General features: G+C 46.9%; 1 protein-coding gene, 1 long non-coding RNA gene and 4 other non-coding genes across 6 annotated transcripts; 5 read left to right on the top strand and 1 right to left on the bottom strand.

The window, feature by feature from the left end:
* Window positions 1-2,552: 2,552 nt before the first annotated feature.
* Rab42 (RAB42, member RAS oncogene family) lies at window positions 2,553-4,635 on the bottom strand. The gene is made up of 2 exons (XM_027937628.3): window positions 4,385-4,635; window positions 2,553-3,515 (listed from the first exon to the last, which is right to left on the bottom strand). The coding sequence occupies exons 1-2, from the start codon at window positions 4,612-4,614 to the stop codon at window positions 3,092-3,094; spliced, it is 654 nt and encodes a 217-aa protein (XP_027793429.2). The 5' UTR covers window positions 4,615-4,635; the 3' UTR covers window positions 2,553-3,091.
* Window positions 4,636-9,423: 4,788 nt separating this feature from the next.
* On the top strand, window positions 9,424-12,228 carry LOC114094457 (uncharacterized). Its single transcript, XR_003583031.2, has 5 exons — window positions 9,424-9,736; window positions 10,650-10,726; window positions 11,026-11,107; window positions 11,439-11,491; window positions 12,086-12,228. It is a non-coding gene; the product is annotated as an uncharacterized lncRNA (long non-coding RNA).
* LOC114094573 (small nucleolar RNA SNORA16B/SNORA16A family) lies at window positions 10,215-10,349 on the top strand. The gene has a single exon (XR_003583078.1). It is a non-coding gene; the product is annotated as a small nucleolar RNA SNORA16B/SNORA16A family (small nucleolar RNA).
* On the top strand, window positions 10,774-10,903 carry LOC114094577 (small nucleolar RNA SNORA44). Its single transcript, XR_003583082.1, has one exon. It is a non-coding gene; the product is annotated as a small nucleolar RNA SNORA44 (small nucleolar RNA).
* On the top strand, window positions 11,138-11,270 carry LOC114094578 (small nucleolar RNA SNORA61). Its single transcript, XR_003583083.2, has one exon. It is a non-coding gene; the product is annotated as a small nucleolar RNA SNORA61 (small nucleolar RNA).
* Window positions 11,943-12,016, top strand: LOC114094585 (small nucleolar RNA SNORD99). The gene has a single exon (XR_003583090.1). It is a non-coding gene; the product is annotated as a small nucleolar RNA SNORD99 (small nucleolar RNA).
* Window positions 12,229-12,601: the final 373 nt, after the last annotated feature.

Raw genomic sequence — 12,601 nt, 5'->3', positions numbered from 1 at the left:
GACAGGAAGATGGCAAATTTGAGCCCAGTCTCAGCAACTTAGATCCTGTCTCAAAAAATAAAAAGGGCTATGTATGTAGCTCAGCGGCAAAGCCCCCAGGTCAACCCCCCCAAAAAAGGAAGCAGCGCTTGGTCAGAGAGGGCTGTAGTTATTTTTCTTTTCCTCTGTTCCCATCTCTTGGCTCAGCTCCTCCTCCTGCTTAAAAAAAAAAAATAAGATCTGACTCTGGGGATTTAAAAATCAGATCTGGTTACTCACCCCAAAAAACAAACATAAAAGGTAATGGCAAAAAGCATGAAAGGAACTTTAATCAGTATAACTACATCAAAAAGACAAGAGTATACAGGACTTAGCCCTGTCAGAGACTTTGAGGTTTTATAGGGGAATAAAGACAAGGTGTGTATATGGGGTTGCATAGTCAGAGGCTTGTCACAGCTGCCAAAGCAGGTGATCTTGATTAGGTGTGATCTATCCATCATTATCTCAGGATGGGTCAGGTGGCCCTCAGATAAGAAAGTTGCCTTTGTCTAAGGATGGGAGGTAGCTTCCACTCATCACAAGATGTTTATTGAATCAGGCCTTGTTCCTACAATCCAAGATGACTCAGAACAAAGAGGATGGATGTAAGATGGAGACGGAGATGCAAAATCTTTAATCCTGCTTTTAGCTACCTGTCTGACACTTATAGGCAAAAGTGAAGAGTCTTAAAGTTTTTTGTTTTGTTTTGTTGGCACTGGGGAATTGAACTCAGGACACTCAATCACTGACCATATCCCGGTCCCTTTTTTGTATTTTATTTAGAGACAGGGTCTTACTGAGTTGTTTAGTGTCTTGATTTTGCTGAGGCTGGCTTTGAACTCTCTATCCTCTTGCCTCAGTCTCCCAAACCACTGGGATCACAGAGGTGCGCCATTGTGCCCAGCTTAACTTTTTGTTACATCTTCACAGCACTTACAACTGGAAATCGTTTAGTTCATTATTTGTATTTTTTTTCTCTCTCTTCCACTAGAATGCCAGCCCCAAAGGGCTTTTCGGTTTTGGCCACTGCTATATCTCCAGGGATTCTGACAGAGTAGATGCTTGTTCAGAAAAATTTTGATGAAGGAATGAAAATATGCCCTAAAACAAATACTTTCCCTTTCTTGGCCCCATATGTGAAATGGGGATAATTGTACAGACCTTAGAAGGTTACTATAAGGATAAGTGAGGTTATTTTAATTGTTTGTTTATTCAGCGGTACTGGGGGTAAAATCCAGGGACACTATTCTATCACTGAGCGAACACCCCTGCACCCTACCTTTTTTTTTTTTTTTTAGACAGAGTTTCATTAAATAACTGAGGCTGGCCTCAAACTTGCTGCTTCAGCGCCCCCCCCCCCACCCCAGTAGTAGGGATTACAAACCTGTACCATTGTTCCAGCCTAGTGAGGTTGTTTTTAAAAAAGGGAGGGCCACATTCCCAGAGAGGTCAACCCTAGACCAGCCTCCATGGGAGGAAGCTAAGAAACAACCTAACTGAAAACCTCCCAAGAGGGCTGGGGCTATGGCTCTGGCTCAGTGGTAGAGCATTTGCCTCAAATGTGTGAGGCACTCAGTTCAATTCTCAGCACCGCATATAAATGAATAAAATAAAGGTCCATCAACAACTAAAAAATATATAAAAAAAAAAAAAACTCCCAAGAACTCAAGGAAGGAAGGATTATCAGTCACGTGTTACTGAGGAGGAAACCGAGGCTGAGGTGAGGTAATTGGCCCAACTCACAAAATGAGTTAAGTGGTTATGGTCTTTTTACTGTGGCAATTGTCCATGCTCTGCTCATGCCCACTGGCACAGTGACATACTCTCTATGCCTGCTGAGATCTGCCCAACATAAGCACCATTCCTTCCATGAAGTCCACAATAGTCTCACCTAGCAAATTAAATTCTTCAGAAGGCAGACATTTATTATGGGGCATTCTTCAAGTCCCTACCTGGTTGGGGAAGGAAGGGAAGGAGGGAGAACTTGGCTGTGATATTGTCACAATAATGTTCTCAATGAAGTCTTTAGATAGAGAGGGATGAATCTGGGTTTGATCTTCAGAGTTGGGAAGAGAGGGCAAGGCCTTTATCCTCCCACCCATAGGTGGAAATTGGATATGGACTGCCCTTTAGGGGTGGACAGTTCCCAGAGAGTATTTCAAATCATGTCTGTCACCTCGAAGTATTCCCAGCAGCAGGAGTAGGGTGGTAGGTGGGAGCATAGATCCCTCTGCCCTTGGTGGCTCATTGTAGTGTCCACTGTGTGCTCAGCATGCTTGCTACACATTCATGTTCAGCCCTGCCTCCCACACTCATTTAGACCCTGGGCTTGTGGGAACACTGGGCAGCAACCCTAGATTGAGGCCACATCTGATTCCATGCCCAAACTCTTTCTGGCCTGAGGACCTAAGGAGGCTCTAAAAGCCAGTCTTGTACTGGAATTCCCCACACTCATTGCCAGAGCAGCAGCGTCCAGACGCTAAGCCCAGGAATGCTTCCAGAAACAGCCTAAGCCAAGAAAGATACTGGAGGGGATGACAGCTTTTGTCATTCAGTTCTCAGAATGGCAGACTCTGAGTGAGCACACCTATAATTTCATTCATGGTCATCTCTTATAAGCCTTATTGACAGATGAGGAAACTGAGACTTAAGGAAAGGACATTGCATAATTGGTTTAACCTTAATCTAGAAAGGGGTTGAGCTAAACCCCCAAAATGCAGGAGGCATGACCTTGTCAAGATTCTGTTGAAGCCAGGCATGGTGGCGAACCGCTGTGATCCCAGTGGCTTGGGAGGCTAAGGCAAGAGGATCAGATTGCGAGTTCAAAGCCAGCCTCAGCAAAAGCAAGCCACTGAACAATTCAGTGAGACCCTGTCTCCAAATAAAATACAAAATAGGGCTGGAAATGTGGCTCAGAGGCCATACACCCCTGTGTTCAATCCTTGGTAACAACAACAACAACAAAAAAGATTCCATTGAAATTAACCCTCCTCATTTGCCCTCCAAAGATACTAATACTCTGTCCCACCAGGGAATCTGAAGTCTGCTCTACTTTAACACCTTCTTTCCCAAGTCAACACTGGCATGAGCCTGGGTGCTGTTTCCTGCTAGAGGACCTAGGGATTTGGGTCCTGTGAATGAGCCGGACACCCCCCCAGTCCTCTTCCAGTTTGATGTCCCCCTGCTGCAGGGCTTGCTGGATAGCAGTGGTAAGGACGTCAAAGGCCAGAGCCACACTGCAGTTGTTTTTGACTGAAGTTTCCACAAAGGCCATACCCAGGGAGGCAGCCAGCTCCTCTGCCTCTTGGGTAGAGACACAACGAGTGCTTTGCAGGTCACTCTTGTGGCCAACCAGCAGGAAGATCACCTTGTTGGGCCCCTGAGTGGACATGACCTCCTGGTGCCAGTCTGGGATGTGTTCAAAGGACTTCCTGTTTGTCACATCAAAGACCAGCAGAACTCCCACCACATTCCTGTAGAAGGACCTGGTGATGCACCTGGGGAGGGGGAACGGTAAGTTAGGAGAGCTTGAGGACACCAAGATATCCCCAGAGATTGGACCTTCTCCCTAGGACCCACAGAATGCCTCACACCCCACTCTAGCTCATTCACAGCCCTGTGCTTCTTGACAGGTCAGCGTCTGTCTCTCTCCCAACACTCGGACACTCCCCAGTCTGGAAGCAAGTCTGAATTACAAATCCTGGAGGAGCCTTGGTGATTCCCTGTTCTCCATTCTCTGCCGGACAAATTCCTACTCATCCTTCAGGGCCAACATAAATTCTCATATTCTCTCTCTTTTTATTTTCTGCAGTTCTGAGGATTGAACTCAGGGCCTCTCGCGTGTTATGCGATTGCTCTACCACTAAGCTACGTTCCCAGGACTTTTTATTTTGAGACAGGGTCCTGCTACACTGCCAAAGCTACAAACTTGCAATCCTCCTGCCTTGGCTTCCCCAGTAACTACGATTACAGGTCTGTGCCATCAGGCCAGGCGCCAGTCTCTCTTCCTTTGACATTCCCCTGACACCTCCCCCTTTGGGCTATGGGAATTTTGGCAACCAGGTCATACATCGAGTTGAAAGCTGGGGTGCAAATCCCCGAAAAACTGAATGTTCCTCTAGCACTGGGGGCTGGGGATGTGGCTCAGAGGTAAAGTGCTTACCTAACGACGCTGTGGGACTTGGCCCACACGCGGTATTTGTAAAATGAAGTATAGAGGGAGGAGGGGTCTGGCCAGAGCGATCTGCAGAGACCCAGGGAGGGATGAAGTCGGGGATCTGCATGGCCAGGGGCCCCTTCCCCCCTCCCCCCAAACCAGAGGCCCCTCCGTGTTGCGCCTCCCTGCCCACCGCCCCAGCGGCCGCACCTGAAGCGCTCCTGTCCCGCGGTGTCCCACAGCTGCAGCTTGACCCTCGGCCCGTCAGTCAGCTGCAGCGCGCGGCTGTAGAACTCGACGCCCACGGTGGGCTCCGGCTCGGACTCGGTCTCCAGCCCAGGCGCCCCCGCCACGTAACGTCGCAGCAGCGACGTCTTGCCCACCGCTGCCTCTCCAAGCAGCGCGATCCGAAACTGGTAGCGGCAATCCCAGGTCTCCATAGCCAAATCCCGAAACGCCGTCCTCGGGGCTATTTGTCTGGCCCCGCCCCTGCCCGCCGGGTCCTCCTCCTTCAGCCGATCGCTGCTTCCCGCCCTGAGCGAAGGGTCACCAGCAGACAGAGGATGGGGGGGACCATGGGACATTTTCAACACAGAGAAGATCAGACCCCAAGGAGTTGGGATGAAGGAAGTCATTTCTTCTGTAAAAAGTTTTCCCTTCTGCAGCTGGGGTTGTGGCTCAGCGGTAGAGCGCTCGCCTAGCAGGTGCGAGGTTCTGGGTTCCACCCTCAGCACCACATAAAAATAAATAAATAAAGGCATAAAAATAAATAAATAAAGGTATTGTGTCCAACTGCAACTAAAAAATAAAAACAATTTTAAAAAAGAATTAAAAATTTTTTCACTTCTGTAAAATAGGGCTAATAATCCCTACTCCACTGGATAGAGAGATTAAGCTGGATAGTGGGGAGGAGGAATACGGAAAGCTTGGCCAAGCAAGCATTGGCCTGAGAGATCAAGGGTGCTGGAACATCCATTCATTGATCCACTCACTGGAGTGGTGTCTCTCTCCAGCCCCCTGCCCTGCTGGTTCTGGACCGAGGACATCACTGTGGTGCCCCTTTCCTGGAGCCCTATTAGACCTGCGTGGGACTTCCAGCTCAAGGTTCAGGTTCAATGTTAAACAGTTCCCCTCCTTCTACCATGCAGGTCAGTGCTGGAGAGCAGGCTCCCGGAGGGAATTTGAACAAACTCTGCCTGAAAGCAAAAGTAACCAAAACAGGGAAAGACCTTGACGAATCAATGGTGCTTTTTATTATCAAGTAGCTGAGGGACACATTTTCAGGGGAGAAAATGGCAACTGGTTACAAGAGGGGGTCTGATTTTTTTTTTTTTTTTTAAATAGGGTTTAAGTGAGACTTGACTCACAGCAGAGTTCCTAGGTTGGGCAGTCAGGGGGAACAGCTGTCCAAGTTCAAAGCCTTTGTTGCTGGGAAATGGTGAAAGTCCAAAGCCCATTGTTTTCCTTCTGTCCCTGAACCCATTGTCCTTCTTTCTCCCTGGGGGTTGTTTTCTTTTTTCCTGGGGATTGCTGTCTTCCATATCCTTCACTGCCATCTGCAACTCTAGTGGTACAGCTGGTCCGATGACATTTATGAAGCCAGATGATCATTTCTTTGTGCTTTATGTAGTAACCCTTTGTATATGGGGATGGAAAGTGGGGATTGTACCCAGGGGCCCTCCACCACTGAGATACATCCCCAGCCTTTCTTTTTGATACACGGTTTCTCTAAATTGGTAGAGGCTGACCTTGACCTTAGGATCTTTCTGCCTCAGCCTCTGCAGCAGCTGGGATTACAGGCTTGTACCAGTGTGAGGAGTCTTACCAATTTGTTTTTGCAAATTGGTGGTTTGAGGAACTGTTGAAATCATCATGTCATTATATTTTTTCTTTGCACAACCTTGTGTATAGGTGGCACTATTCTGCTCATTGTTACAGAGGAAGAAAAAAACAGACTCAGAGAAGTTAAATATCTAATTTAGGCTCACTCAGCAAGGAAGACAGACTAGCTGCCAAGTTTACTCAAGACCAAAGCTTTGTTTACTCTTTCTGTTTCTAACTGGAGAGTTTGGGGATCTGAGAAAAGCCAGGTTTTTCCTGACTGATTCTAAACATCTCAGTGGGAAGCCATTTTATCAGTTTTCCAAGTAATTCTGGCCAGAGCAGCTGGGCAAAGGCAGAGCTGTAGGAAATTGACCTTGGAAATGCTGCTTGAACCCAGCCTCCCAGAAGCCTTTCTGGTCAGCTCATGTGACAGTGCACTCACTGTCAGCATCTTGAACTTCCTCCCTCTCCCAGACCCTCCAGCTGTGGGTTGGGGTCATGTGTCTGCCTATGATTGCATGGGCCAGCAGAATCTAGACATCAGCTAGTCTGCCCTAGAATCACTGTGTGACCCAAGAGGCAAGCTATTTCCCTTCTCTGAACCCTGTTTTCTTTCTGCTAAGCAAGGCAAATCATGGACCCACCTTACAGGGTGGTTCTGGAGGCACTGTGTGTTGCAATAGCAAAAGTTCTGCACATTCTCATCAGATAGATCTGGGTTGTAGTTCTGTCCTGGAGAAGAGACATTTCCAGAGAAGAATCCAAGGAATTCCCAGAGGGGAGGGGAAATTTGACTCAGGACCAGCAGGGTTCTTGGGATATGTGAAGGAAAAGAATTTCAGCTCAAGTCAGACAAAAGCATAAACAGAGGTTTATTTAGGAAGTAGACAGGCTTTCAAGGGAGAATGCAGGTTATCCGGAGCGAGAAGACCCTCCTTGGGTTGAGATGAGTTGAATATTTATAGAAGCACTGTAGTTAGACTTTGGATTGGAGGTGGAGCTGCACAATTTTTGGCGTGTTTTCCCTGGGTTTGGGCATTTTCCTCATTTTACAAGGGCATTGACCAAGGGCGGCATGTCACTCAAGATTTACAACTGTGTTTTCTGCATCTCATGGCTTGAGTGCATTTCCTTTAAGACTCATTATTTCCGCTGGGGCTCAGTGTTAGAGTATTTGCCTAGCATGTGTGAGGCTCTGGGTTTGATTCTCAGCACTGCACATAAATAAACAATAAAATAAAGAAAAATTTGTTTTAAAAAAGACTCATTATATCTCTCTTTTTATCCTAAATCCCTATCTCATTCAGCCTAGACTTTGGTCCCTTAATCTTAAGGGTTGGTGAGGGGTGAAGATCCTTCAGTGACTGCTTCAGGCTGGCAAGGGGCAATGACCCTGCCTAGTCAGGAAGCTAAAGTATCATCTGGGTGTGGTGGTGCATGCCTGAAATCCCAGAGGCTCCAGAGATTGAGGCAAGAGGATCGCAAGTTCAAAGCCAGCCTCAGCAAAATTGAGGTGCTAAGCAACTCAGTGAGACCCTGTCTCTAAATAAAATACAAAATAGGGCTGGGGATGTGGCTCTGTTGCTGAATACCCCTGAGTTCAATCCCCAGTAACCCCCCAAAATACACACACAAAAATAAAACAAAGAATACAATCAATAATAAATGCTGAAGAGGATATGGAGAAAAAAGGAACATTTTTACACTGTTGGTAGGATTGTAAATTAGTACAGCACTATGGAAATAAGTATGGAGGTTCCTCAAAAGACTAGGCATGGGCTGGGTACTGTAGTGCATGCCTGTAATCCTAGTGACTCTGGAGACTGAGGATGGAGGATGGTAAGTTCCATCCAGCCTCAGCAGTTTAGGGAGGCCCTTGGCAACTTAATGAGACCCTGTCTAAAAATAAAGAGCTGGGGATGTCAGTCATCACTGACTTACCTCCCTTCCACCATACAGAAAAATGAACTCAAAGTAGATTTTTTTTTTCTTTTTTGGGGTGGTGTTGCAGGGGGTGGGGTTTGCAGAGAATTGAACCCAGGACCTCATTCATGCTAAGTACACAAACCATCACTGAGCTACACCCCCAGCCCCCCAAACTAAAAACCTTTGCTATTAACACCCTGGCTGGTGTGTTGAGACCATATGGAAGGGGTAGGGGCCAATGGTTGAATCTGAGAGACTAGTTGGGAAATTACTGCTACCACTCAGGTGAGCAGGTGAGTGACAGTGGTAGTATCTGTGGAGGCAGTAAGAAATGGTCAGATTCTTGATGCATTTTTAAGGCACAGCACATAGGATTTGCTGACGAATTGAACATGGAATATTACAAAAAGACTGGAGTAGAGGGTCTCTTCAAGGACATGCCAAAACGGGGAAGAGCAGCTGTTGTGTTCTAAGAAGCCTATTAGACCTCTAGGTGATGTCAAGGAAGATTCAGAGGGTTAAGTTTGGAGCTTGGGAGAGAAGTGGAGCTGGAAATGCACATTTGAAAGTCTTGAGTTTCAAATCCAATCAGAATCTGTTGTCTTCTCCAAAAAATGAGAATACTAGTAGAACCTACTGTTTTTTTTTTTTTTTTTTTTTGCTTTTTCTTTTGAACTAAGCTCTTCTTAGGTTGCGGAGGTAGGTCTCCAGCTCCCCAGATAGCTGAAACTACAGGCGCAGGACCGCGCCCTGCTAACCTAGTTATTAAGGTGTACGTCAGGTAAAAAATTACCAGATTAAGTTGTTTGGCAACTACTATTGGTATTTTTATGTTGACGCTTACTCATTTATTCCATGGGTAAAATATAGCACAAAAACATACTGTAGTGACTGTGTGATCTCTGGGCTTGACTATCACTCACTAGAGAGCCATTCCGCAATTTCCTTTAGAAAATGAGCAGAACTATGATACCTACACACAGAGTTGTTACGAAAACTAGATGAGATAACCGAGCTCAGTGTTAACAGAAAGCACTCAGCAAAGTTATATGTTAGCGGATGAGACAAGCCTTAAACAATGCATCAATCTGAGTCTTCAATCGCCTCCTTTGAGAAGCACTCCCAAGACCTCCACTCCAAAACCTCACTGCGCCCTTGCGGAAACCCTTTCAGTTGCTACTCCAGGTATCCCAAGGCGCGCCGAGTCAAGCCCTTTCACAGCTCAGCGGGATAATCGAAGGTCGCTCCAGAGACTGAATTTGGAGGGCAAGACCAGTAAGCTTCAGTTGTGAGCCCAGGGCCTTGGACTGGATGTGGGCAATCCGAGGATCCGGAATCGAGCTGAAGGAACCACTCCGGCCCAGCAGAAACCACACACTGCCCGCCACGCGCGTGGGGCTGCGCCTGGGCGCGCGGACTACAGATCCCAGCAGCCCCGCGCGGCGCTCAGGAAGCGCAGGCGCAGTCGCAGACTGGGCATATATAAGCCCGCTGCCGGCGCCCTTGAGTCCTTTCTCCTGTCTCTCGCGCTGGTGGTGTCTGGGCCTGGAACCACGAGGCCGGTGCCCTTAGCCGTCTTAGCTTGCTTCCATGGGCCCGCACTCGTTCGGGCTGCCTCTAGAGACTGCGGGATGTAGAGTGCCTGGCCGCGCGTCTTGGCCTGGGCTACAGGCCACGACGGCCGCCTGCGCAGTGTGACGGGTCGGCACCCGCGGGGCGGTGTCCTTTTCCCGTCTTTGCTGGCGCAGCCGTACGCTGGCGCCTGACCCGTGGATGAGGCGAGCGGGCGGCCGGGTGCTGGAAACGAGTTGGGTATGTAATTAGGCACTTGGGGTTGAAGTCTTGGGCCTCAGATCACCTAATTTAGGTAATAACACCAATCGGTGAGCCTGAGAACTGCTGCGTGACCTTGGACAATTGACTTTAACTATTAGGAGAATTCTAGAAGGTATCTTGGTGTGAATGTAAGGACAAGATTTTCAGGAGGAGGGTTTTGGAGTCGTTCAGACGCTCTTTTTCCTGCCCCCCCCCCCCCCGGGGCCCTTCCCCCCCTCTGAGGTGCTTGGGATTGAACCCACATGCTAGGCAAGCACTCTGCCACCGAGCGGCATCTCCAACCCTTTAAAATGATTCTTTGAGATTGATCTAATACAAAAGACTGGTACACAGTACAGCCCTTAGGGCCTACAGGATGACTAGTGTCCTTTGGTAGCCAATGATGCACAGGATTTAGGTGAATTAGGAAGGATAAGTGTGGTTTGGCTTTGAGGTTCTGTGGTCTCCATTGCCCCCTGGCCCTTATCGAAGCTGCAGCTGCTTCCACATAGCTGCTGTGGTCAAAAAGGAGCCCAGAGCAGCAGTTTTCCTTGACGGTCGCCGTTCTGTTTGCTGTAACTGATCTGCAACATTTTGGGAAAAGACAACTTCATTGTTCTTGCTATTTCTTAGGGTTAGCTGGAGACCTTTATTAATATTGAACGTAGAGTTATCAGGGTGAGGTGTTTTGAAAAATAACTAGTTGAGCCCAGGAACCAGAATGAAAGGGCATTTGGGAGTGTGTGGGATCCTGTCCTGGAAAGATCAGTGGCACAGAATGGCAGTGCTTTGGTCTCTGTCCTGAAAAGCTAAGTCATCAGTATCAGGATTAAAAGCCAGGCAGACCTTTATGATTGGATGAAGGAAATGCTAAGATCAATCAGGACAGTTGTGCTGTCTTTCATCTTAGCCATGCCAGATCAAGATGCTATGAAGATGGTGGCGAGTGAGGGTCATGGTGATGAAATGCGACAACTTCAGGACTTGGTAAGTTACTTTTGGAGCTACGTGGGGAGCTCCCTGGTGGTACAGTACAGCATGTTTCCAAGGGCTGTGGCTGGTTGTGGCCATGGGATCTCCAACTGCATGCAAGAACAACTGGAGAGACTTTGACAGCTCAGGTCAGCACAATACCTGCAGCTGCCACTCACCTTTCCTATAAAGTCATCAGGACCTGGGTTGGAAGCCTGCTACACCAGGTCCAGGTGTGTTCCATCAACTTCCATGTAGGCAGTTGTACTGGATCAACTGATTTAGAGCCTTCACAATAAGCTTTGATTCTGCAGGTTGCCCCCAGGTTTCCTGGAAGTGTGTGATATTGAAGAGTGAAAAGACCAGCTTGTTTCTGGAGTTGTGCTTTAGATTAAGGTAAAGTTACCATGGTAAAGTTACATTTTGACCCTCTGGTTCCCTTTCCCATCGGATCTGAATACTGGTCTTGGTGGTCATAAAAGGAGGAAAAGTAATACTGAAGCTGGCCTTAACGGTGTTCTAGTCTGTTTTCTAACACATGGGCTAATTTCAAACAGGAGTGAATTCTCTTTGAAATTGTTTGCTCTTCCCCTGTACAATGGAGGATAAGAGGATGAGTGTGATGCTGTGTGCATTTGATTAGGAATTGCTGGATAATGTTGTATTTGAGGGGTGTTTTCTTCTCTCTTGATAGAGGGCGTCTTTTTTTTTTTTTTTTTTTTAAAAGGTCTTTGTAACCAGAAAGTTGTCTTCATCTGTGATAATTGGCTACAGAGTTGGGTGAGTAAATTACTACCTGAAGTTTATCACACCTTCCTTCTAGCTTCAGGCAGTGCTATACTATTGCAAACCCTGTCCTTAAGCAGTGTAACAGATATTACTTAAAAAGTGTTCAAAAAAAATGTCACTGTTGTCTGTATGGAAGTTTTAGCATTTAAAAACCATTTAATTGTCAGTGTGATGCTGAGGATCTAACCCAGGGCCTCTTACAAGTGCTCTACCACTGAGCCCCAGCCCCTCAAGTTATCTGTAAATTTGCCATAAGCACAGCTACTGGAAGCAGCAGAGGGAACAGCTTTGCTCCTTGGGTAAGAAGGACTGAGCTGCAAATACCCTGTAGTGACTGGAGCTTATGCCATAATTTTTTGTGTGACCTCATCTCTACCCCTGGGAGAGTGGGAGGTAGACTAATGGTTAGAAAGGAGTAGTTAAGATATTTTTAGGGTCACTCACTGGTCCAGGATGAAACCTAATCTGAGTGGACATCTATGGATGAGAAATGCGGATATGGGACTGAGACCAGCTCTTAGGAAAGTGCCTGGGTGGGAATTACCCAGGGCTGTGGTAACACATGGGCTTATACTTCCTTTTCAGGAAAACACCATGGGAAAGAAGATGCAGACAAAAAGGTGACCAGTTATTAAAGAAGAAAACGGTAGCTTTGTAAGCAGATTTTTTTCTTTGTAAATGCTGTGATATGTAGCTATCGGTAAGCAATAAAGCGTTTTGGAAATGTTTGTCCCTCAGGTTGTTGCTTATTCCTCACTTATATCCCATATATGCAACTGAATTATAGTCCAATCCCTTCATAAAAGATTGATCCACTTTTTGACTGTTTTAATTTGCATTTTTTTCCTTTTGCTGGGCCTGAGACTGTTTGTTTAGATCCTTTTTGCCTAAAGCAGCAACTGTACACACCACCCCAGTTCCTCTCGTATAAAATTAATTGGAAGAGATGGAGATTTTATAAACCATAGACCTTTCTTTCAGAAGTGTCTGGTACTGGATATACTTGATAAAGGATGGGTATGAGTCTGGCATGGATTCTGGCTCACACCAAGTCACTTTAATCACATTACCTCTTGTGAACCACCATATAGAATACCTACT

Source organism: Marmota flaviventris, chromosome 10 (genome assembly GCF_047511675.1).
Source record: "Marmota flaviventris isolate mMarFla1 chromosome 10, mMarFla1.hap1, whole genome shotgun sequence".
Classification (NCBI taxonomy): Eukaryota; Metazoa; Chordata; class Mammalia; order Rodentia; family Sciuridae; genus Marmota; species Marmota flaviventris.
This window is presented reverse-complemented; position numbering and strand designations above follow the sequence as displayed.